The 26523-nt window shown below is 38.4% G+C and overlaps 2 protein-coding genes across 2 annotated transcripts in view; one reads left to right on the top strand and one right to left on the bottom strand.

Annotated features, from left to right (window-relative positions):
- The first annotated feature begins 826 nt into the window (after window positions 1-826).
- LOC128366055 (fucolectin-1-like) lies at window positions 827-4002 on the top strand. Its single transcript, XM_053326706.1, has 5 exons — window positions 827-897; window positions 1499-1796; window positions 2045-2199; window positions 3258-3537; window positions 3915-4002. Exons 1-5 carry the CDS (start codon window positions 831-833, stop codon window positions 4000-4002), a joined length of 888 nt encoding a protein of 295 aa, XP_053182681.1. The 5' UTR covers window positions 827-830.
- A 4763-nt stretch (window positions 4003-8765) lies between these two features.
- The window catches only part of dpy19l1l (dpy-19-like 1, like (H. sapiens)), a 30069-nt gene continuing 12311 nt past the window's right edge, over window positions 8766-26523 (bottom strand). Inside the window, exons 9-22 of the mRNA XM_053326688.1 lie at window positions 25144-25243; window positions 22856-22933; window positions 20358-20444; window positions 20160-20219; window positions 19404-19484; window positions 18998-19099; window positions 18447-18518; window positions 17201-17280; window positions 16258-16282; window positions 14660-14779; window positions 14317-14491; window positions 12306-12405; window positions 11459-11584; window positions 8766-10627 (exon numbers count right to left, since the gene is read on the bottom strand). Of these exons, the coding sequence (XP_053182663.1) occupies window positions 10456-10627; window positions 11459-11584; window positions 12306-12405; window positions 14317-14491; window positions 14660-14779; window positions 16258-16282; window positions 17201-17280; window positions 18447-18518; window positions 18998-19099; window positions 19404-19484; window positions 20160-20219; window positions 20358-20444; window positions 22856-22933; window positions 25144-25243 (1378 nt within the window). The 3' untranslated portion in view covers window positions 8766-10455. The remainder of the gene's footprint in view (window positions 10628-11458; window positions 11585-12305; window positions 12406-14316; window positions 14492-14659; window positions 14780-16257; window positions 16283-17200; window positions 17281-18446; window positions 18519-18997; window positions 19100-19403; window positions 19485-20159; window positions 20220-20357; window positions 20445-22855; window positions 22934-25143; window positions 25244-26523) is intronic.

The raw sequence follows: 26523 nt of genomic DNA, 5'->3' as shown, positions 1-26523 counted from the left end.
GTTGTAATCTCTAGTTCACATGAGGATAAATTGGTGTAATACATGTGGGAGTTAACCTCATGATGTGATGTGATGTGATTGTAGATGAATGTGATCGTTATTAAAGGTTGACTGTATGGGGAGATTTTACATAGTGGGAAAAGCTCTGATCTCCAAGGATTAAGAAGTTCTCACCTTCCTAAACTTGTATTAGCTAACTATAAATCAGGGTAAGCATTGATTCCATATTTCTCTCATTTTATTCATTTCATCAATACATCTTGTTGTGTCCTGCTTTACTGACCTGGCTGTTAGGGATAGGGTACATTGAACTGTACAAAGACTTTTATCTTCGGAGGATCCTCACATCTGATATGGACACAGTATGGTCACACTCAATACTATATAATGGTGAACTCTCCTCTGTTCGGGGAGAAAGCCTCACTATCTAGTCAGTGTTTTGTCCTTTGTGCATAAACAGAACAACCAAATCAAAAATCAACTTGTAGTCTGACTATCTTCAATTCTTCTCCTGTTGGTTGCCAAGAAATATCCTTTCAGGATTTCATACTATAGAAATATGTGTTTACAGCGCAGCCAAACAAACATACTTTGTTATTTTATAAAGAAGTCATGGAGAATATGGTGGTGTGCACCTGCAAAGTTTTTCTCCAGCTGAAATCCAAACACACGTCTGACTAACTGTTTCTTTTATGAAAAATATTTTTATGTTTTACAAGAAAAGAAAAGAAAAGAAAAGAAAAGAAAAGAAAAGAAAAACAAAGTCTGCTTGAAATAACATTTAACAAATAACATTATTAATAAATCTCTCTCGTCTCTCAACCAGAATTATGAAACAGAGTGTGTTATTTCTTTTGCTGCTCCTTTTGGGGATGCACTCTGGGGACGCAGCCTATCGTAAGTATGATGTGTGGATATCTGTATTAACTTTGAAACATCACCTAATTTCAAATGATACATCTGGTGCTGTCATTTAATAAGCATCTATTTTAATGCAGACTATACAGGTTAGAAAACGGTGGAGGTATGATAAGATTGCTGTAGTGTCAATGTAGGTCTGTTTTGCCTAAACTGAAGAAACTTTTGGTGGGTACATTTTCATCAAAAATCTAGGATCATTTATACAATTTCAGGAAAACTAAAAATGGTAATAATATTTTGTGAATTATTTCAACCTCATACAAATCTTAATCGATTACTTAAAACCAAACAAAACCAGACAATTTTATGATGTTGCATCATCATGGTTAAAGTCTGGTTAGGTTTCATAAGGCTTTCATTCAGTACTGGTTTAGATATTTCCATCTGAGCCAAAGTGGTGAACTGACTGACGGACCAGCTGACAGTTACCAGTTACAGCTACCAGGCCTTAGAGAGCCTTTAAATCAAACTAAAACAGGTCACAAGATGGGCACACAGTGGTTTTCAGATGTGATATCAATTCCCCCACATTAATAACCAACATACAGCTTTTGGGGAAAACCTGTGTATTTTACAGATAATGTGGCGTTGCGTGGAAAAGCAACTCAATCACATCGCTTGCAGGAAATTCCTTGGGAGGGTTTTGGGGCTGCTTACAACGCCATTGATGGAAACCGTGACTCTACTTTTGGGGCCGGTTCATGCAGCCACACTAAAACAATGACCGACCCCTGGTGGAGGGTGGACCTGCTGGAGTCCTACGTGGTCACTTCTGTCATCATCACCAACAGAGGAGACTGCTGTGCAGAAAGGATCAATGGGGCAGAGATTCATATTGGCAACTCTTTACAAGACAATGGTGCTGCAAACCCAGTGTGAGTTCATATATATATATAGTAATAAAATATAAGTTAAATAAGGTCAAAGCTAGAGATACATTTCTGTAACTTCATATCTTCCAAATAAAAACTTTGGTCATCATTTTCTTTTGCAGGATTTCAAAGTCAGTCTGAAGAATTAATCTTTTGACAGACCTATTTCTTTAATAATGACACTGCTGTCAGATACCAGCAAATAGATACAGAACATAATTAATGAGATGCTGCATCTCTTTGTCTTTTAGGGCTGCTGTAATTCCTGAAATCCCTGCTGGGAGTTCACTCCCTCTGAGTTTCAGTAATCATGTGGAGGGACGTTATGTGACTGTGCGTCTACCTGGTGCAGAAAAGATTCTAACACTCTGCGAAGTGGAGGTTTATGGGTACCGTGCCCCAACTGGTGAGGACTTGAGTCATACTATGCTGTATAGATGAAATGAATGTGACTGGTATTTATTCTCAACTAATCAGTCACTATAAAACTCACAGATCACAGAGGCTGATATCAGGCCTCCAGGTCCCACAAAACCCACGGCAGACAAGTATGGGACAAACTCCAAAAATGCTGGATCCTGCAACTTCTGTTATGCAACTGTAGTGTAAAATTTAGGGGATAATTACTAATAATGAACAATGTTGTATCTGTTAAAAGGGTACTTGATTGTTGACCATCGTATGCTAAAGGTGATCATATCTGAAGGCATTATGTTAAATGAAGAAGTATATGTGATTCTGCAACTACTAAGTGAATAAGTACTTTATGATTGAATAAGTCAAACTACAATATATGTGTTTAAATGAAATATGCATTACTTTCATTTTCATTATTATAATCATTATAATCACTATTATTGAAAGCGAATGCAGTTGAAATAAGGTAACGGGTAAGGGTGACCTTGACATGACTTGCGCCAAGATCTGCTGAGCAAAACAGCAGCTGTGTAGGGAAAAAAACAAAACTTAAGGCCTTATAAGGCCGATGCACCTGCAGTGAGGGCATCTCAAGATTTGGTGCCAAGGGGTAAGATCATGTTTTGGAAGAAAGCTGATTGGTTAAACGTACACCAAACATGGGGAGGGGATACAACTTTTGACAGTATAAAAAAGACTCCCCAAGAGTCTTATCTCTTTGTGTCACTGGTGCATGGACATGGTCTGTGTATTGTGATTCCGGGTTTTGCTGTCGACAATAAAACTCTAACTGCATTCAGCTGGACGACTCCTGATGATCTTTGATTTGATTTAATTTTGAACTTCAATATTTTGAACAACGAGAAACTTATCGAATATTGTCACAACACAACTCAGTAGTCTTTTCTGTTTAGAATCTCCCTGAATGATAAAGTCCACTTCAGCTTTAAACACATATCAGAAAATCCCAAATTTGTTAGGACATTACTGTGATTATAACACTGGAAAAAAACTAAACAAGAAAACTATACTCCATGTTTTTTGCAGGAGAGAATCTGGCACTCCAAGGAAAAGCCACACAGTCATCATTGTTTGCAGAGGGGATTGCATATAATGCCATAGATGGAAATCGTGCCAGTCACTGGGAAGAAGGCTCCTGCACTCACACAAGAAACGACAATAAACCCTGGTGGAGACTTGACCTGCGGACAACACATAAAGTGTTTTCTGTTAAGATAACCAACAGAGATTCATACGAAAATCGACTCGATGGAGCTGAAATCCGCATCGGAGATTCTATAGAAAATAAAGGCAACACCAATCCCAGGTAGTGCACAGCCTTAATAAGAATAACAATATTATTAAAAGTCATTCAAATTGAATTTAGTCAGTTTAGCAGATTTATGGAAAGAGAAAATTTAGCTTTATGAAATGTTCCCTGTCAGACTAATGCTGAATACTAATTTAACATTTTGACATTAAAAATTGTGAGGCCCTGGTTATGAGTCCATATGTCCAATCTTTATACAGTAGATTGTATGGATTTGAAAATAAATGTAAGCTTTCCTTGTGTTATTACCAATCCCTAACATTATTATAATTGTTTATGAAATTAGGCATGTGTGATAAAAAAAAAAAGAAATTGTCTTTTTCTTTAGCAAACATTTAAAGAGTTAACTACGTAATATCTGCTTCTTCTGTCAGGTGTGCTGTGATCCAACACATCCCAGCAGGTGCTACTGTTGAATTCCAGTGTAACAAGATGGATGGCCGCTACGTTAACATAATCTGAAGATACTTCTGCACTCAGAAGAATAAGAATTAAAAATTGAGCTTCAATGTAAGCAAATACATTTGTGTGTAAACCCATTCATTAATTGAGAGTTGAGAGAATGCAGAGTTTCTCCATCCGTTTAGAGATTTATGGTTTGTTTTGGGGGGGTGGATCAGACAACAAGCAGGACCACAACAGTGTGAGTCTGCATTGTTATCATCTGCTGTGAGGCTAGACTACAAACCCATGTATGATGCTGTGTTCATGTCAAATTGGACATGTTGGAATTACGAAATTTCCAATCATAAGTAACTCAACAACTTCCATGATGTAATTACAACAGGGAAACTTTTCTTCAGCTGCTGGTATATCTGACTTGGTGCTTCATAATACAGAAGTACTTGAAAATGTAACATAAATAGGGATGCCTCACATCCAGACAAAGTCTGTTCATGGTGATGTAACCTAAATTTAATGGATATAGGGCCAGTAAACACCTTCCTTTCAAAAGGTATTATTTATAGACGCAGTTACTGTCTGGTAAATCTCAATGTGTGTGCATATTACATATTCATTATGGCAAATGTACTAAATGGACAGCGTGTATTATCGTGCACATTTGAAAGACGCGCCGTGTTTGTATATCAGCTTGCACATCACATTTTTTGCAGGTGATGTCAAGTTTGCACTGGTTTTTACACACTTTAGTAAATCAGGCCCTTTAAGTTTAGCCCATCAGCACTGAGTAAACCTTCAGGGCGTATGGAGTAGATACAGACTTGTTTGACCTGTAAAAATTCCACAAGATTGTCCTTCAGGGCGGTTTCTGCTATGGAGACACACGCCAACACTCATGGCCATTGCCCCGACGTTCCTGCAGTGGACAAGGCCTACTGTTGTTTTGAAGGTACTTACAGTACAGAGTCCCTGAAGAATCTTCTAAACATCTGGTTTATAAAAACATTGTCTGGTAAATGATTAAAGTTACAACTGTTTCCAAATTCATAATTAATTGGTCTTAATTGACACAGCTGAGTGCATTTCCAAGACATATTTGTGTCCTTTTATGGTGAAAATCATATAATATTTATTATTAATAATTTTGTGTCACAGTTGATATAAACACTTTTGATAAGATCGTTTCAACAGTGAAGGTTTTCGCACAAAACATCTTCAACACGTTATATATAAACAGACATGAAAACGGGTCATGGGTGAAAAAGGTGAGAAGGATACGAGCCCTCTAGGGAGGTTAGGGCTTGAAAGCATCAATCTGCATTTTGAGAGGAAATTCAAGCAGAACTACAACCCGACCCCGGATAAGCAGCAGAAGACGGACGGAGGACAGTACAGTTTGATGAAAGTGCAAAGATTAAAAGAAACATGTTCAATGTAAATTTCTGCTTGAAAACCACATCTTTATCCCATTTATATGGAAATGGTTAAATACACACACACACACACACACACACACACACACCAATACAACAGACAACTAGTTTACTAGTGCACAAGTGTGGATGTAGTAGTTGTTGGAAACTCCTGTACTTGCACAGGATTCACACTGACTGATAAATTCAACACCAGACTCTCAGCACATGCAGTGTGTGTGTGTGTGTGTGTGTGTGTGTATTATCAAAACAGTCTACACTCAGATATGCAGAAACACTTCAAAGAATAGCAAACAACCTGTTTTTAGAATCTCCACAATAACAAACATCCCAACAACAAATGTTTTCAGAGTCATAAAAAACACAATGCACATTAACAACACACACACACACACACACACACACACACACACACACACACACACACACACACACACACATTAGAGTAGTTCCCTTATGCAATGACCTTTCTCCTAGCAAACTCCTCCACAACATCTCTAAAGTCCAGGTCTCTGACAGGTTCAGACTCTATTTCCAGTAATGATAAAAGGACTTCAGGCTCATTTTTTATTCTCCCCAAATGAGAAAATGAGCTCTCCCCCTCACAGTTTGTCACCGGCAACGTGAGGAACAACCTCAAAGCCACATAAACATTAGGGAAGACTAACTGCAGACCAAACTTCAATCTGGTTTTCAGCATGTTTGAGGGTGACTTGTCTGTTTCAGCCAACATGAAGGATCGGAACTGCAGACACGTAAAACACGCTGTTCCGCCTACGGGACGGACCGGAAGTTGGGAGGTAGCCACAAGTTCTTCTGAATGTTTTAAACACCAACCCTTAAACATATATATTCATGCCGTACATTGTTGGAAAGCTTAGATTGTCCTGATTCATTCAAGACCACTCACGACTTATATGGTTGCTCACAGCCGTAATAGTATTAGCGATTAGCTTGGCTAGCCACTTAGCTAAAGTAAGAAAAGCTATAATGCTACATACCTTCAAAGTCTTCCCTTTATCCACAACGATCATCTTATGACTCAGGACTTTCTGTACAGCTCGCCAAGTATCCATTCTTGTGAAATATGAAATCCGTTTCCATAAAACCGGAATACTTTCCTCAATATGTCCATGTATTTAGTCCAACACGTAACGTAATAACACAAATAACAAACTATATACGGTCCGTTTACGTCATTTCCTGACTCCTGCGTGCATCTGTGGGACACGTGACTGTTTCATACGACACCACACACACCAGCCAATCAGTGCTTAGGATGAGGCAGCACATGTCTCCAAAGCCAATGAGGACATGTGACCGACGACAAAGTGGGTGACAATAGGTGCGTGTATTAATCGTCTATCTATGGTATTAATGAGGTCTACTCACATAAAAAAAAACACCAAGTGACGGAGGCCACTTGACACCCCCCCCCCCCCCCCCCCCAAAAAATTTTGGTTTCAAAACGGTGAATTTCGCCGAAAGGTGAGTGATTTTCATGTCTGATAAAAATAAGTGTGTGCTGATTTTTTAAAGCATACATTTAAGATACAAAAGCAATGGTGCTGATGAGAAATACTTTATTCTTTTAAATACAGACAAAATAGACAAATATTATAAAAGACATCTAAAAACACACCGAGGTCTGCAACAGCAATAAAGTATGTCAAAATGTACCGGGAGGTGTGACAACAGCCCCACTTCCTAAAAACGAGCACTTGACTTACAGGATCACTTCTATTCAGTGAAATCTACAGTCTTGACACGTGTAGTACATAAACCAACAGCTCTGCAAACAAATGCACGAAATGTAACAGATCAGATGTATGCTGTATGATTTGTTCAACCCGCTCACTCTGGCACGTTTGATCACAGCACAGAAGCACTTTCTGAATTGTGCATGTTTGTTAAAAAACATCATCAATCTAATTCATTCATTCATGGCATCACAGTGCCCGATCAATGATATGCACCAAGGTGTGCTGCACTGAAATGATTTTAACCTGTTGCAAGTTTTTACACAAGAAAAATACTTTAAAGCCCAGAGAAAAAGTGCTTCCCTCAGATCAGACCATCATCACATATTTGAGAAGTAACGACCAATGCTTGTGAAAGACATGTTATCATGTTGGAGGAGTCAGCAGAGTTGTTAACATCTCTTTGAGAGAGGTACTGCCAAAATCTGTGGTGTGGCTGCTTAGATTCACAGGATCAGAGAGGAAGAAGTCTCCTGTTGAAACTCTTCCAACATGGTTGGTAAAGAAATAGTTAAACATTTTTTTGGGAATACGCTTTGTTGTTGAGGGTTAGCTTAGCATAAAGCCTGACTCGATCCAAACACCTCTGCAGCTCTCTAAATAATAGTTTAATGGGGAGATATGCATGGGACTCTTTCTTGGCCAGTGTCAAGAAATACTCTGAAACACATACTCCGACCTTGTAAAACCACAATTCATCAATTTTTATTAATTAAACAAAATTTATTGAGCTTTAGATGTGCTGGTAGATGGATTTTGTTACGTTTAAGCCAGGCGCTAGCTGTTTCCTCCAATGTCCAGTCTATGCTACAGATATATGAGTTGGTATCTATCTCCTAATTTCATTTTTTTAGCAAGAGACAGAATAATCCCAAAAATACAAATTATTCCTTTGAAGAAAAACAAACATTCAGGTCATTTTAAGACAGCCACAGTGTATACTAACTTATTTGTTCATTTATAGAGAAATAACTAACCTGAATTAAAAAGATTCTGGCAGCAAAGCAAACATTTAAAATATGTTTGATGCATGATTTAAACAGATGGGGATGTGACGGCAATTTAAACCAAGTCTGACTATATGAGGACTACATGGCAGCGATGTAAAGGACACTTTTTGACAGCTATGAGTGAACTAGTTTTGCTTTTTTAACATTTTATTTTTTTAAACATGCTCATTCAAGTTAGAGAAGAAGGTTGATAACACTCTGGTGTCTGTATAGTAAATATGAGGATACAGCCAGCAGCTTAGCTTAGCTTAGTTTAGCATGAACACCAGAAGCAGTGGGGGATGAGGTAGTGACTCCATCCAATGGTTAAAAAATCTACCTACCAACCAACCAACATCCTCTAAAGATCACTAATGAAGTCTATAAGTTTTACTGGTACAGAAAGTCACTGCACACTGCCAAGAAACAGTCCAGCACGTAAAACCACAACTTGTTTTTACATGTTTACTTTTGTACAGATGAAACTCAACTTTAAATCATGTTACCCTGTGCATTTTAATTTTATAGGTGCTCGTACTTTTCAGTGGACAGAACCAAGCTAGACCCCCCCCCCCCCGCCCCCCCGCTTTGAGTCTTTATGCTAAGCTAAGCTAATTTACCTTCATATTTAGTGTCAAGGCATGAGTTATATCTCCTCAGTTTAACTCTATACAAGAAAGTGAGCAAGAGCTTATTTCCAAAATAGTGTTAAACAGTCATTAATGTGGGCAGAAGATTGACCAACAACGGTCACTGCTATGAATAGTTTGGATTGGCTGTTGCAGGACTTACACAACTGATGGCTCTCATGTGCTACACCTGAAATACACAGCTTTAATATCAGATTTCCTTTGGCAAAAAAAAAACATTAATTAAAGAAACACAAAGAACCTCTTAAAAAGGTACACATTGGTATTTTACAAAACATCTGTTTGGGTATTTACACAAAAAAGTTGTTACAGGGCACAGCTCCGGGGAGGGGGCTGAACAAGTTTTAAATTCATGAACGGGAAATGGTTCGACATAAAGAAACTCTTATTTTCAAAAGAAGTAAGAAAAATCTCATTCTGGATTGAATTAATTCAATCTAGATGACGCCAATACTGAGAAAATATGAAAGAAAACAATTTTTATGAGCTTATTGACACATGAACAGGAATTTACCCTGTGATTCCCAAGACTCTTAAAACACTGTTTGCTTCTAAAGAAAAAGTCTCAACACTTTGAAGTTTGCATAAAAAAATACTCACACAAATAAATTATAAAAATAGTACACTACTGAAAAATCTTTTTTTTTTTTTTTTTTTTGGAGGACCACACTGTATAACAAGAGAAGAAGTCAGCTTTTGTCATGTTTGCAAAGGGTATTGCTTCACAGTATGTGGACATCATGGATTGGTCCTGCCAGACAAAACGTACTTCTTAAAGGGGACATATCATCTTATTGTGATTATTTATGTAATTTTTATGCTGTAATTATGCTGTTTGTAAAGTTATCTCTACGTCTCCATCAAACTGAATCTCACAAACGGACCTCTGTTTCATCGCTTTTTTTGCTAAAGTTGCCCAATGGGTTGTTCACATTTTCCATTCACATATTTCTGATGTGATTTAGGCTCGAGCATGTACACATGTATTTGAGAAGTTTATATTTAGGGTAAAAAAGAAAAAACAAGAAAGAGAAGTGAAATGAAGAACATAGTGGTTTCAGATAAAGGCTGATCTGAGAGCCAGCACAACATTAATTGGTCTTTTAAACTGTTAATTATGAAAAGATATTCCAGTGGAGCCCAAGAATAACAAATACAGACCGTGATATGTGTGCATGATACGTTCCCTTTAAGCTTAAATCACAGAAAAAAAAATGATTTTATTCTTAACAGTAATAAAAAAATAACACTGATGTAGGAACAGCATCTCTTAGGGCACAATGTTGCTTAAAACGGAGATTCTTGGTAACGGAACCGATGCAGCGAGCTACATGAAGAGCTACAATAACTTTTGGCCTTTACTTTACCAGCTGGAGCATAACGGGAACAGGAGGAGATGTAGCAATAAGAAGGTTTGGCAAAAAAACATGGTGAATCAGGGGTTTCTTTAAGTTACAAATACTAAGAACTGTTATGGCAACAAGAATGCTCTTATGTTGTTTTGGCATGTCCGACTGATATTAGTCCAAAAACAAAAAAAAAGGGGGAACTATGTGTGTTTTGAGTTTTGAGAAGTAAAAAGCAGCATCGGCAGTGACAGACAAAAAAAAAAAAAAAAAATCAAAAACATAAAAAAAAGAAAAAGAAGAAGTTTGGTGCTGAAGCAGTCCGTCCCACGCTGTTATCTGAGATCTTTGGTTACTTTGGGGACTTTGAGAACTTTGTAAATGTCATTGGAAAAGACTGTGGTGAAGTGAGGCCGTGAGTTCCTGGACATGTGGGTGCAAAGAGGAACTTTACCAACATTTTGAGGATCCTCGATATCCCAGATCTCTGGCATGCTGCACCCGGGTCTGGACGAAGAGAGAGAAGAAGAGGAAGAACAATGAATGGGAGAGAAAGAGAGAGAGGAAGGAAAATTATATTCATTAGAAATAGAAACAATTTGTGCAGCATTTTAACAAAATTAAAAGATTCCAGTTAGCTCTTTTCAGTTTTTTTGTGTCTGAAGGACTGAAACTGAATAAATATGGCATAGTGACAAATACACGTTGGCAAGATGAACAATTCAAAAATATAAAGCATCATCAGATTTGTTAAAATGTACATTTTGTATTTTTGTTGGTTTTATATCATTTGGAAATTACATTTACAGCATTTTTTAAAACTAAAACGTAAGACTGAATGCTCCTGAAAATGTCAAATGGTGTAACCACAAAAGAATGATAAACATTACATATTTTATCCACCTACAGTGTATTTACGTGAACTTATAGTGTACAAATAATTACTTTTACTTTTATAATTACTAGTATTTCTACATTTACATTTTAAAGCATTTTGTCAATATTGAGCAGGACATATCCTAAAAATGTCAACCACTGTCAAGTTTTGACAAATTATGTCAAATTTGTTTAAAAACCATAGTGTTGCATTGTTAAAGTGGATTATATGTATTCCACATTTTAGTTCTAGTCCTGTATATAATTTTATCAAAAAATACGGGTTACACCAATTGGACACTGGGTTGCATCACATCATTGACCCATAAACTTATACGGTGAAAGCATGTAGGAGCTGAGTTTTTATTTTTGAACCACTTCTCTCTGGATAAAAGCTAAAAGCCCACAATCTAGAAAAAAAAACCTAATGGTCACAGGTAAGGATGTGCAGTCTTGAGGTACCTGGTTCGCCTGGTGCACCACGAATCCTCCAGGATGAAGAAGTCCACGCCGAGCTTCATCAGGTTCCTCTTTACGGTTTCTCCAGACATGCGGCTGTACATGGAGTAGACCAGCTTGGTTCTCTCTCTGCAGGGAAAACAATACGATGTTTCAATGAGACTGCTATAACGCCCACAGCGGAGGACGACTGGTTGCTCTGTGAATCTACAACACAGAGCAACCAGACAGCACAACAACCATGAAGTCAATGAGGTGGTAATATAGTCAATAAAGTATGAATGTACATGTGATTGGATATTGACCGCAAAACTCAAGATTTAGTTTTTTGGGAACATTTCAAACTCAAATTAAAACAGATTTAGTCATACAGTCATGGGTGATACCAGGTGGGGAGTTCCAGTCCTCTGAAATGAGGCCAAAGCGGAAGTAACTTAGAGCTGCATTCTATCAAAAGGCCACCAGGGGGCGACCGTCTCTAGTCGCTAGTTTAAAGCCTTCTTCAATGCAGTATGATGTTCATTTGTGAAATTTTATATGTGACGATAAAGCAGGGTATGCATTAGGGCGTGGCTATGTCGTGATTGACAGGTTGATTGACCAATGTCCTTGAAATCCAGCCTTCGTAACCATAGCAACCTCCCCGCTCCGCCCACGGCCCCGCCTCATGCCCATATAAGTAGAATCTGTGTTTTTATTTTTCCCAGCATGCACCTGAAATTTTCAAGATGGCGCTGCCCAGATTCGAAACTATTGGCTTCCGAGCAGCAGTCCACAAACCAATGGGTGACGTCACGGATGTTACGTCCATTTCTTTTATACAGTCTATGGGTGATACTATAAAACTGACCTCAGACCAGCGTCTTCATAGTGAGGGTGGTTGACGATGGGTCGACCTGTGGACAGCTTCACACTGGCCATGGTGGGCATGGCTCCGGCAAACACAGAATCTGCAGCACACAAACACACACACACAAAAACACACTGTTAAAAGAAGTAATTACATTAATCATATAACTATGTCATCATTAAACTATGCACGAAGGCCGAGCCAAATCTAGCTCTTGAAGGTTTCAGAACCCGTTGAACCAGTTATTGTTATTACATTTTTTTTATTTAATTTAAACAAGGACAGTGTTCAATAAAACAATAACCTAAGGTAGGTGAAACATGCACTACATTAAAATCAATAATCGGGGCCTCTCGTTGCTGCACTGCCCGTGTGTCTGACCCGTACATGTATATTTTGATTGATTCATTCACCTCTCTTTCTACTTGTAGGCTTTGACAAGAAAAGACACATATTGGAGCGAGAGTGTTTTCTTTATTTTTCATAATTCTGTGAGGATACAATAAGTCTATTTCTACAACAGCATTCTTACTTCATTCTGACTCAGTTGTTTATTAGGACACCATAAACAACAGTAGCCCTAATTCAAATCTCTGTATTACAAAATTAAGATGCAGGTAACCATGGCAACACTGCTTGTGTAACCTAACCATGAGTCGAACACCTGTTTTTTTCTTTTTCCTGTGACAAGTGGTCATAGTATAAGACAATACTATGATACAGTTTATATCAGACAGCCTTTTTCTACTCAGATACAGAGATTAATTAAAGTGAAATGTTTCTGTGAATTTATCTGTTAAAAATTAAACAACAACAAAGTGCCCATTTATCTGTATAACAGGTATGAGTTCATACAGTAAGGTAACATATAAAATCACATACGTATATACCAATTTAAGTATAAGTCTAGTTTTTGTATAATGTTGAGAAGAGAGCAATAAAAAAGCTTGAGAAAAGCTTATTCTAGTAATGATGGTATTATTCATGTGTCTGACTGTGCAGAGCGACACCATCAGACGTCTGCAAGAGGAAGGTTTGTAATAACCAGAATGAATATGTCTCAGTTATGGGGCCATTTTTCCCCCTATTTTTATTCAAGAGCACGATGTTTGAAATTGAGAGCATGATTTATTGATTACATGATCAGATTTTGTAATGCTTTCCCTCAAACCCTGCTCTCACCCTTAAACGACCTCATCTTGTGCTTAGATTCGTTCTGCTTCCGCTCAAACTGTACGCTGTTCACTCAGATATGTTGTTTCTTGCACAGACATCCTGTTCAAGCTTCAGCCCTTCTCCTCACACTCAGGCTGCTTCTGTTTTTCTCTCAGACTGCTTGTGCAACAACTCAAAATACCCCCCCCCCCCACCAGAAGTTTGAGTGTAGTGTTGACCAAAGAAATAATGCCTGCAAGTAACTTACAAACATATTATGGAAGGGAATAATACTTGTGTCCAGCCTGAAGAAGCTGCACAAGTGATTGTCTGATTAGATAGACAGAGACACACAGAGAGAGAGGGAGAGGGAGAGGGAGAGGGATAGAGATAGAGATAGAGATAGAGATAGAGATAGAGATAGATAGATAGATAGATAGATAGTATTAATGCTCATAGGGGAAATTCATGTATCCAGTAGCTCATATATAAACACAAATACATAAATAAATAATAAAAAATAATATATACAACTCATATATACATACTCGTCACTATCTTATGATGTTATCATTGTAAAGTCAAAGGACCTGCTGAACCGCTTCTGCTGCCGTGTGCAGGATCGCAGAGCTATAACAGCATATAAAGTGGAAACAGAGAAACAGAAGCTCTCTTGGCTTTGCATTACGGCCATTAATCATGAGGTTTTGTAATCTTGCAACATCTGCTGGAGTTTAAACAGTTTGATATGAGGTTTACAAAATGCAGAGTAAAGACTTTCTATATTCTCACAGCACTGAGCAGAAGCATCAGGACCCATGGAGCCCTGCTGTGTTCAGGGTGAATCATCACTCACCTGGGCGGGTGTTGTCCTGGATCCAGTCCAGCAGCTCTTCCTGCGGCAGGTTGCTGAACTCGCCGATGATCGCCCACTGTGCCTGCAGGTTGGCCACTCCCTGTACAGCCATGATGGCCATCACAGCAAACACTGCAACCTGGTGCTTAAACTTCTCCCCGATCCAGCCGAACAGCTGACGTAAAACAACCACGGAGGACGAAGAGAGATTTACTGAAGGACAGCTTGCAACAAAAAGATCATCTCACAAGAAATTCTCAACATGCCGTACATATTATTTAAGTTCACAGATGCAATATTTAGGGTTTTTTTCCCATCACTTCACACGCAGAGAAAGACACACCTGTTTGGAGCAGATCAGTGAGGCCATGATGCACATGTGAGGCGTGAGGAAGAGCTTCAGACGCATGATGAGGACGGCCAGGACGGCGAACGCCACCAGCTGCAGGCTGTGATACACCAGCTGCAGAGCGACACGTGACAAATTCACAGTCTTGATCAAAACTAACACGAAGGCACAGAGGAAAGAAAACAAGCCTGAGGAGTTGGAGGGATCAAGTGAGCTCATCCCCTCAACTGAATTCATTTTTCTGGGGTTATTTGGATTCTTTAGTTTCCTTAAATGTGCCTTTTTAAAACAACTGAAGCCCAGAAGTGTACTGAGCAGGATGTCTTACATTTGAAAAATAAACTTGTCACAACCCTTTGGCATTTCTGTACTCTAGTTTCATGTCATTTAGCAGCTGACGTTAATACTGATATATCTACAATATCTACAGGCTCTTCTATCATTTTACACTGCAGCATTATTAATCATTGATTACAAATAAACTGAGAATGGGATTTGTGTCAAAAAGGGCTTAAATAATTAATTGATTAAAGTAATAAACAAAATAAACTGATGATCATTTTAGTTATTAATACAGAACAAAAAAGGCAAATATGTCATGAGTTTCAGCTCCTTTTTTCTATTTTTATATAGTGATAAATATTTTTTGGTTTTGGATGGTCGGTGAGACAAAACAAGTACAGCTGATTAGTCAATTTTTTTTTGTAAAAATGCCAAACATTTGCTGGTTCCCGTTTTAATAAGCAGAATTGACACTTTCTTCTATTTTGTGTTTTGGACTAATGGCGGGACAAAAGAAGGCATTTTATGGTTGTGAGAAATCCTAAAAGCTTAAATAATAATGATGAATCACTAATGAATGCTTAGTTGCAGTCCTAAAAAGAAATGTTTTGAAGATCTTGGACTCTCGGACTCACCATTTGTCCTCTATTTCACATTATTTTATATATGAAACAAATAATCTAAAAAAATAATTGACAATACTGAACTGCAGCCCTTCTATCAGGAGAGCATTTATCTCTGTAGAGGGAGCTCCAATCCAAGTTAAACTGTCCTCTGAGCTCTGAAGAAAAATCTAAATTTCCTGGACATATTATATAATGAATTAATGTTTTGATCTAAAGCACTTTTATAGCATGACTTCCCCAGGCGCAGTGGGAACACCCTTGGGTTTCAGCAGTGTTAGTCACTGAGCTATACAGGAACATTAAAGCAGTAATATGGGAAACTGCCAGACGTTGTGGCTGGTGGATGAACATCTGAACATTTTCCTGCCCCGGGAGAAACATTAAAGAAAACGACGTGAAGAAGCTGGAAGAGAGCTGACAAAAAAAAAAAAAAATACAGAGAGATTTCATAGCAGAAGGGAAGCTGCGTTTCATTTGGCAGTAATGAGAAAAGGGATGAAAATGGCTGAGGGGCACAGTGACTGAGAAGACATTACTGCACTGGAGGAATCTAATCAAATAAAACAGGTTTAGAGAACTGGAGCTATGCTGTGAAAATGGCTGAAAGTTCACACTGAGGAGTCATCAAGATAGTGCTTCTGCATATCGATAGCACTGTGGAAAGGATATGAATATTTTTCTCACCTCTCCTTTTGCGACTATTTCAGGCCTGCAACACAGAACAAAAGAAATATACTGTTTAAACTCAGGTTGTCCAATGGGGACAAAATAAATATTAAAACTATATATATTATTCATCATATTAGATAGAAACTGCTTATTTAAACCTGCAATTACTGACTTTTGGCCACTTGGAGGCAGCAGAAACAAGTTATGAACATAACACTGACATGACAGTTGCTTATTTTCACATCCTGCAGTAATGGAGCAACATTTTCATTCATTTGAAGTTGTTTTTCTGTCCATCTGCTGAATGTAAGCCCAATATTTTTACTCTCTACCTTCTCCTGAGGGAAATATATGGCTCTTTAGCTGCTAAATGCTCCACTATGCTCACCAGCTACTCTATAGCTAACTGTGTCTGCTTGCTGTTTGGTGCTGAGCAGGTAGTGTACAGTAGCTTTTTACAGCTTTTTCTCTGGATCAAGGACACTATGAGAGCTCTGAAAGTTAACAACAACAGTAAAGTTGTAGCCAAACAGCTAAACAATGAGCTGAAACAAGCAGTAAAGCTCTGTAAAGCTCTGTAAAGCTGAGCGGAGCTGCAGAGCTGCTGATAATTCTAGGTTCATCACTATGAGCCATATACAATGAACTGCACACTGACATTTGATATATTGGCTTTAAGCAAAGCATCAATTAAAGCTGCTTTAAGGCTACAATGTATAATTACCAAATAATTCAGATTTTCCTATTTAATGCTGGTAATTGATTAAATGAATCATATTCAGAAAAAAGGAGGGGAGCCGTGAAATGCAAGAAAGTGAGAGAACCTATTTGCATTTTCCTTTTTTTTGTCCCGACTATTTTAACTGATCTGTTTGGGAAGGGTTTTCTCAGTGTTTTCCATTTAAAAAGGGAACAAGAAAATATAGTGAAATCAGCGAGGAGGCCTCAGGATGCTCACCCTACGGCTTCATCCACATCGTCAGTCTTGACAGACGCCTTCCCGTCGTCCCTCAGGAATCTGACGATATCCTGCACAGTCTGAAAAAGCCAAATGTTTGGAATGATATGCAAAGGCTATTCATCCACACATGTCACGCTTCCAACAAACAGTGCACTGAATGTGATGATCCTCCTACCAGCTTGCTCATGTACTGCATGCCATGCTTTGTCAAATCGGCTCATGTATTCTTAGCTTAGCGTGGGCACGTCGTAATAAGATTAGAGTACATAAAGAGCAGTTCCTCAAATTATTATTTTTTTTTTTTTCTCTCTCCAGTGTTTCTCCCTTTAAACAGGTTTCATGTAACAGGAATCAGGAATGAGTGTCTCTACTCTTTCCATCTACAAGCTAACATACACATGTAAATGTCAACTTCATGCAGGGCAAATTAATTAAAAACAAAATTTCCAGACCGAAAAAGTTAAATCTGAATTTTAAAAGATTGCTAGCTGTGTCTTTCTGCTGCAGTGAAGCAGCATCTCAACACTCTTCAGTGATTTGAATGTTTGACTGAAAGGTTTCATACTGCAGGCCTGACACTATCTGACTGTCAATTTCTATTCCTACAGACTACACCATAGACTCTTCATTTATTTAGTTTAGTTTGTTTAGTTTGCATTTGTATGTATAGTTTAGTTTGAGAAAGCAAAGCAGACACTTCTTATTAATATTTATTTTGTGTTTCCTTTTCCCTGCTTCTCCTCAGATGCACTGTATTTACTACAAGATGTGTTATTTGCAGGGCTGACCCCTAAACATTGATGCTAAATCAGTGCATCAGTTGAGAAGTCGACCTGCATTTTCTTTTTAGCTGCGTCATTGTGCACAGAGAAGGCAGGGTGACATGACAGAGAGCAACTCTTATTCCCTCCTCCAACACACAGTACAGTATTTTTAAACCTCTGCTACAGTCCACTGATTGACTGTTTGACTGACAGCACTGTTATCAGCGAGTCAGTGGCGTGCCTTGATTTTATAACTTAATTAACACCATGCAACACCTTTCATTTTTCTGACTTTGAGGACATTGTTTTTACATCATAAATACAGAGCAACGCCATGGAAACGCAAGTCTAACATAAGACTCATGTAGGCTGCAACAGGTGGTAAGTTTGGGGCAGCACCTGCTCATGATAAATCAAAATACCCAAGTTGGGAATTTAATCCGTTTGTGAGGTCTGGTCTTAAACATGGAACAACTTACCCTCCAAGCAATGAGAGCAACCACCAGCATGTTGATGGGCAGCAGTAATGTTTTGATGTAACGTACAGGAGTCTGAGAGGGAGAGAGACAACAGTTATCACATAATGTAATAAAAACATATAAACTGGAGCGCTCTGGTAGGCGAATGGACACTGCACACAAAACCACTACATCCCTGCATCAATACTAGCTAGAGGGTCTCTATTGTATGTCATACCGTTGTCTATCCTTATTTTCTGTCTGCCACTTCAATACCCGTTAATTCAATAAAGGCAAAAAGAAGAAAGACACCTTCTGTCTTTTGACCTTTTGCATTTCTGATATGTTCGCAGCAGACTGGAATGACATTTTGAGATTAAAGAGTCCGTCGATAATTTCACACCGAACCACCAGAGACTTGCATTTTATCAGCCACTGACTGCAGCTCACTGAGCCGCACTCTTCAGTTATCACCACTCTGTAGCAGCTCTGACCAGAGGAAGGCGAATGTCAGCTCTGATGGAGGTTGTGGTTTGAGGCAAAAAAAAGCTAAGTGTTCAGCCGAAACGAACCTCCAACTCCATGAAGTCGAACTCTGCAGCACACGTGTACATCAGAGTGTGGAAATCCTTGTAGCTGGTGAACTTAGACTTGATTAGTCCACTGATGTGAGCCTGGGAAAGACAAAAAGAAACAAAACATTATGGACATTTTGTATATCATAATGTAATTTAAATCTTGTTATGTATAAATGTTAAATGTTAATTAATTGATAATTGTTCAGTTACTAAATAATTTCTATCTGTAGGCATGAAGCCTTTGTAGTCATATAATTTTTTGTTTTCATATCAAGAGTGATTTAATACAGATTGGGGCCAGGATCAATTCATAGTATAAAAAAAGTGACTGAACATATAATCTAATAACTCAAAATAATGGATTTAATGTGAGGTCACTGGTTTATTCACAGTAGCTTACATCATCGGAGACACCGAGGACTGTGGACAGCATGAATTTGAACAGAACGGTGGAGCCGACCCAAGCCAAAACCTGCATGACCTGAGGAGAGAGAAGAGATTCAACACTCAGACGGAGACCTGCAACCTGCTATCAACGCCTCGGGGTGCTGTGGGATCAGCCAGTTCCATTACTTCACCTCTTAAAGCCTAAACTCGCTGATAGAAGAGTCCAAAATCAAGGCTCTATGGTCAATAGCCTGTTTACTTTCTGTTATGTTTCAAATATGGGTACAAAGGCACTGGATTTAAACATTGAATAAGAAAAGATAGTTTTTAAACCACATTTTGGGGGTTTTTGTGCCAGAATTAAGTGTATCCCTCTAAACAGGTGGAACTCATTGCCAGTGTACGTTGTTCAAGTATGTGTGTGTGTATGTGTGTGTGTAACCTAGTGAAACCTGGCTTAAAGTAGAAATTACTGCCATGCAGGGATGTGAAATATATTCTTACACCCTTATTCTTCTTGTGACGGGGATAAAATTGTTACTGTAAAATCATACTTCAATTATGAGTATGGATTTGTGAATAGGATTTATGTTTATCAAGAAAGACTATTTACTGTGAGTTTGCTATCGTTCCATGAGGAGCTGTGATTGATTTATACTGTTAATCCTAACCTGGTTATGTTTATGTGGCTATAGTGTATATGTATGTACTGTATGCTAATGGCGATCCTAATAAAAGGAAGAAAGAAACAGAGATAAATCATTCCTACCCAGGTGATGATGCCAGGTTTGAAGAATTGAGCAAATCGATCCCTCAATGCAATGATCCCCTAAAAATAACAACAACAACAAAATGAACCAGAATTAACGAGGAAAACAACAACAAGATAATCCAGACCCATCCAAAATGTTGTTATTGTAGACCGGCTTAATAAAGTAGGACACACTCTAAAAAAGGTCCAACTCACCCAGATGGAGACGAGCGAGGAGGCGTAGAAGGACGTGAGGAGCATGGAGTTGCCAAACATCAGGATGAAGCAGACAGCGAGTGTGATCTGCAGAGAGGTGAGACACAGAAAGAAAGGAGACGAGGCGTCATCCACCAACACTTCTGTCGTATTCACACATCTGTGGACTGTGCGACTGGTGTTTCCAGTAGCTTGATGCACATGATCTGCCTGTGTAATTACAAATAATGCTGTGAATGTGAGTTTGGCACTGAGCTCAGAGGAAACGCCAGCTTCTTTGGGTTTCCATTGGTCTCATAAAAACACTCAACTTACATTTTCACACTAAACTAGCATCTCTTTCTCTCTAAAGCACGAGGGTAGTGTGAGATAAGTGTCAAGGATAATTCTTCTGTGTGACAGCGAATACACTCCAGAGTTGAAATCCAGTGCATTAAACTTTGAGTACACAGCAAGCATCACATCATAATCCTATTAAATGAGCTCTCGACGCTTAATCCGTCAATGAAAAGTGAAAATAATGCAAACATACTGTATGTAGACAGTAGGGGTGACCAAAAATACACATTTAGGTAGTGATGATGGGCAGCAACTAGTGACTATTTTTAATATTAATTCATCTGCTATTTATTTTCTGTGTAAATTAATTGTTAAATCAAATAGTGAAAAAGCTCCAGTTGACAAATGTAAACTAAAGGTCAACCGATTGCTCTCACTATAACAATGACGGCTCAGAGCGGGAAAAAGCTGATTAATAGCTGATTAATTGGCCAATATCGTCTGTCCTCTGTGATATCAGAGAGGACAGAGAGGCACCGTGACGGTAAACAGACAGCAGAATGAACTCACAGCATCGCTTTTCTCAGTTGATTTGGGAGCTTTGTGTATGGAAACCTCCATGCATGTGCGACCAGTGGAGGTTTCGGAGCCATCGGCCACTATCGGAGCCGAGTTTCACCAATACAGAGAGTTTATAAAATGTCCTGTTGGCCAAACTGATTCATCACTGACCTCTAAATTAAACTGCTTGTTTTGTCAAAGCAACAGTCCAAAAATCCAAAGATATTCAGTTGCACTATCATAGAAGACTAGGGTTAGGGAAAAATCACTTAATTGATTATGAAAATTGTTCCGGATAGATTCTGTCGATCAATCAGCTGACTTTCAGCTCTATAACTGTCATCTGGAACCGGGCTGTTGTGTGTCCCAAGAACGAGAACCAAACAAAGTGAGGCAGCATTTAGTTACTATGCTCCTCATCTGTGGAACAAACTTCCTGTAGATCTGAGGTCTGCTCAAACTGTCAGCTCTTTTAAATATTTTTTACATATTTTTATTTTATTTTTATTTTTTAAGCTAAAATACCAAATATTCTCTGATTCCAGCTTCACAAATGGACAGATTTGCTGTTTTTCTCTGATGCATATGATTGTGAAATAAACATTTTTGACAGTTATTTTAACATTCTCTGACATTTTTAGACTGACTATATAATCCATGATGAAAATATTTGGTAGTTGTGCACTCTGTATCGAGTGACACTTGTCAGGCTCATTAACACTGCTGTAGGTCACAGAGGACACGCGCCCAGCAGTGTGTCTGTATTCATTCCCTAAACATACGCACACACACAAAAGCCAAATTCATTATTGCCAAGCTCTCTAAATTATGCAGAGCCATATGCCTTCCTCTGACACAAATCTCCACCATCTTACCACAAAGGGCCTTCTCCTTATCTTTGGAGCACACAGACCCTCGCTAGCAGCGCCTGCTGAGAGGATTAGGAGGAAAGAATGTGGAGGAGAGGGACCAACGACCAGAATAACACACACACACACACACACACACACACACACACACACACACACACACACACACACACACACACACACACACACACACACACACAAACCTTTACATTCTCACTTGAACTCAGACATACTTTTTGTTTTTTGGCAACCAAATTGCCGTCACATCCTCCGTATTTCAAGCTAAAACAGACTTTTGGGAGGATGCACAGATGTACGGCCAGCATCATAGTTAATTCCTCAGAAAGTCATTCCTGTCTCCGCTGGTGTTGTCCTCACAGCTCTTGTGAAATTGCCACAGCGGAGCGAGATAAGGAGAACCGAGGATGAGCACATTAGAGCTGAGAGGACAGCAGCTGGAGAGCAGAGGAGGACTAGTGAGGACAGATGATCCATACAGTCATGGAAAGGCAATTGTGAAACACCTAAACGCACCACTATCTGTTCAGCTTAAGTTCTTTTTTTCATTTCACCTGCAGATATTTAATCATTTTGTTGTCTCTTTGTTTCAGTAAATGGCTTTTGTGTCATTTTTATTACTGTTCAATCCGCTCAAGCTGCAGCAGTGTCGATGACCTGCACGATGCACCGATTGACAAATCAATTTAAAGTTAGGAAACAGAAACACTTTAAAACACTGTGTTGGATTGACTGATTGATGGAGGATATGGAAAGGGCAGTGTGCTGTACCATATGAGTGACCAGGATCGACTGCATCTTCGCGGCACCGAGGTAACCCAGGATGTACGACGCAAACAGAGAAGCCACCTGGGAAAAAAAAGAAAAAAGAGACATTGACACTAAATCCCATTTAAACAACTATGCTGTTGTTAAGTTGTAGTATCAGGAGTCAGGAAAGGAAGAGGAAGGAAGAGACAGATGAGTCAACGGAGAATGAAAATGTTGATCTATTTGTTGATGAATGGATGGATGGATGGATGGATAGATAGATGGGTAGCTGGGTAGATGGATAGACGGATAGATAGATAGATAGATAGATAGATAGATAGATAGATAGATAGATAGGAGTAGTTACAGTACAGTACAATTCCAATAGAAAACTGAGTTATCATTATTAAGCCATGGAGGCCGATAAAATACAAAGTATAGTGAAAAATATCAAAAACAAACTAATCTAGATTATTTTAAAACACAATCTATACGTGTGTAATATTTTTTAAAGTCAAGTTGTTATAGCATTTGGAAACTGTTCAGCTTTTTAATTTAGTGTTTGTGTAAATGAAGTGTGTGTATGACGTTAACCAGGTGTGTGAGCAGGTATTTATAATCATATGTGGAGTCAGGTGGTAAATCTATGCTGGTAATTTTCCACTTAGGTTTGGTATAGCAAAGCTCAAAGCTGCTTAAATCTTACTGAATGTGTTCTTTGTGGTTTTCTTTTGAGTGTAACACTGTTTAAGTAAAAGGTGAAGCAGATTTGTGAGTGGGCTGTTATTGTCTTGCTTTTGCTGATTTTGGTCACCAGGTGACAGCACTGAGTAATATTACTGTTACTCTGCTAAATGCATCAGATGAACAGGTGAAACATTCAAGTATCTGGGAATAATAAACTTGCCTTGTAAGACAATGTCGACAACATCTACAAGAATGAAAGGACTCTGAGGAGCTTTAAACACCAGCCAGCACATCATGTCCATACCTACTAATTACTAACAGAGTGTTTATCTCATTAATTATTGTCTCCTGCTGTTCAGACCTCTCACTTAAAGAAAAGAAAAAACTGATACAGGTTGTCAACCAGTCCAGCAAGCTCACTGCAGACAAATGACTCCACCTCTAGGGTTTATTTCCTCAATCCACAACAACCAAAAAGCCAATCCAGATCTACAATGACCCCACCCGTTCCTCTCCACTCAGCATTTCAGTTGCTGCAATCAAACTGCAGTCTGAAAGTCCCGATGGCCAGGAAGAACGGCTACAAGAAATCCTTTATTCCATCAGCTGTGATCATCCTCAATAAGAGCCTGTCTAAAGCTCTTATAGAGCTCGCCAGCCCCCTTTTTTTTAACCCTTTCTCCTAAGCCCCCTCCTCTTAAGGATGCATTTTAGGGCTTTCTGCAACCAACTCCATCACCTATTTTAATGTAAATATATGTATTTATTGTTAAGTACTGCTTTAAATGTATTGGACAATGCAGAATCAGAGTGACTATGGTGGATATATGAGGACGCAGGTTGGGTTATGCACACAGAGAATGAGGCAAACGAGGTCAATTAGTAGCTTACAAGTATGAAACGAAGAAATAATAGCTGTTAAATATCTCATCTCGTCTTATAATCCCTTAGGGGGGCCCGTCGGCAGTATAGGTACTCTCATTTTTCCTGTTTTCATATACTGTATATGTTGAAATCATTTGGTTTGTTCTATGTAGTCATATTACTGGATTTTCTGTAATATTTAACATTTTCTAGATGGAGGCTTTAAATAAGCCCATTTGGGTTTTCTGCCTCTCCCTGCTCTGCATATTAACTGTCATTATCTGTCTTTTTTTATGTGTGTAATTTTAGCAAAATAAAATAAACTAAAATGAACTGTTGCTAGGCGCAGATGCTCACAGCAGTGACCTGTTTGTTCTGGAGTCACAGTTCAAACTCTTCTGCCTACACTCTTTAACACGTATCATCTTAATGTTATTCTCAGTCTCAACTATTCAACTCAAAATATTGTAATCTTAGGATTTTATGTGCATATTTTTAAAAAAAGGTATATTGAGAGCTTTACTTAAATAAAATACAACTGTGTATTCTTGTTATTTCTGCTGCATCTATTCATTTTCTTTCAGTCTTTCACACCTCTTTATTTTATTTTCTGCTCTCCTTGCACCTTCTTTGTCCTGTTTTATCAAAGTCTCTATTTTCTCGAATCTCCCTCCCACCTCTTCTCTCCACCACCCCCCAACCCCCAACCCCCACCCCCCCTCCTCCCTCTCTCAATGTTTCTCTGGCCCTCTGTTTACCTGAGTGAGCAGCACGAACTGGGCAAACTGCCAAGGCAGCATAAAGCACAAATTGGAGATGCCCAGGGCGACCATGGCTGTCCTGCTCGGGTTCCGTGTCCTGGGGAGAGAAGTGAGACAGAGATGGAGAGAGAGAGAGAGAGAGAGAGAGAGAGTGAGACAGAGAAAAAAAAGGAGGATTATTGAGAAAGTGTTGGTGTCGGGGAAGATAAGAGGCTATGTATTAAGGAGCTGAGAAAACTAAAACCTATGGCGAGACAACCTTTAGCTATCATGCTCCAAGCTGTTAATCAAAACCTACCTGTTCAGCCTGGCTTTTAATTAAGAGGTGTTTATAGTGTATTAATTCAATTTTATTCTACTTTATCATTATAATTATTATTATCATTCTATATATTTTTTTCTTCATCTGTTTTTTTTGTCTTTTTAATTTCTTTTTAACCTATTTTTTTTTACTCTAACTTCTTTTGATAAACTTTTTTTTTCTCTTATTCTGGCTTATTCTTTGCTTTCTCTTACATAATCTACTTTTTAGTATCAATTTATGTATTGTATAATTTGTACTACAAAGAGGCACAGTTTCATCCTGTGGTGGTAGAAGTCACAGTTTACTGGCTGAACTCATAAAAACACGAGGTGGTTTCAGCGAGTTGATGTGCACTGAGAAGATTACAAGTCTCTGTGACAAGCTCTTAGCTCGCTGAAGAGCCTGTTTCAGCGCGCTGTTGAGCAGACAACAGAAACCAGCTTTGCTTCACCCCAGTAATTACAACACAAAGAGCAAACTGTCTGTCGCCTGGATTACTTTAAAGTCACCAGGAAACAGCGTTATGATCGATCTTTTGTGTTTAATTCACATATTTAAAACAGACACTTGGAAAAAAAATGTTAGAATTCTTTCAACAGAAATTCAATGCAGCAAGATAAGACTCAATTTTGGAATAAAGAACAAACGTTATCAATTAAAAAAATGATAAAGCTGCAGGTTTTAGAAGATGATTTTATTGAGGAGCGTTCAGAAATATGTGATGGCACTACTGGCAATGTGAGCAGTACAGTATGTGCACCTATAATACTGATCATCAATAATGATAAGGTTGTGTTCAGGTGATGAGATTTTTATTTAAAATTAAAAGGATGTTTGTTTTTAGCATTTTTATGTTAGTGGAACTTTTAGAAAGGTAATCTTATAATTTTAACATAGCCTGATAGAGAGAATGAATGAATGAATGAATTTGTATTTTCATGTCATAACATTAAAAATGATCAATCGCACATGACATTTAATAATACAACATATAAACTGTATTGTTGTATGGGGAAAACTCTCTTTACAAACAAACAATAAATACATTACCTACACTGTATAAATGATCAGGT

The sequence above is a fragment of the Scomber japonicus genome, chromosome 10, assembly GCF_027409825.1.
Source record: "Scomber japonicus isolate fScoJap1 chromosome 10, fScoJap1.pri, whole genome shotgun sequence".
NCBI classification, from domain to species: domain Eukaryota; kingdom Metazoa; phylum Chordata; class Actinopteri; order Scombriformes; family Scombridae; genus Scomber; species Scomber japonicus.
The sequence above is the reverse complement of the archived record's forward strand: the minus strand, read 5'-3'. Positions and strand labels throughout refer to the sequence as shown.

Bases quoted from the DNA above. Each gene is read 5' to 3' on its own strand.
- LOC128366055 (XM_053326706.1), top strand. From the start codon at position 831: ATGAAACAGAGTGTGTTATTTCTTTTGCTGCTCCTTTTGGGGATGCAC. The intron at 898-1,498 runs GTAAGTATGATG...TGTATTTTACAG, and splicing joins CTCTGGGGACGCAGCCTATC to ATAATGTGGCGTTGCGTGGA. The intron at 3,538-3,914 runs GTAGTGCACAGC...TTCTTCTGTCAG, and splicing joins AAAGGCAACACCAATCCCAG to GTGTGCTGTGATCCAACACA.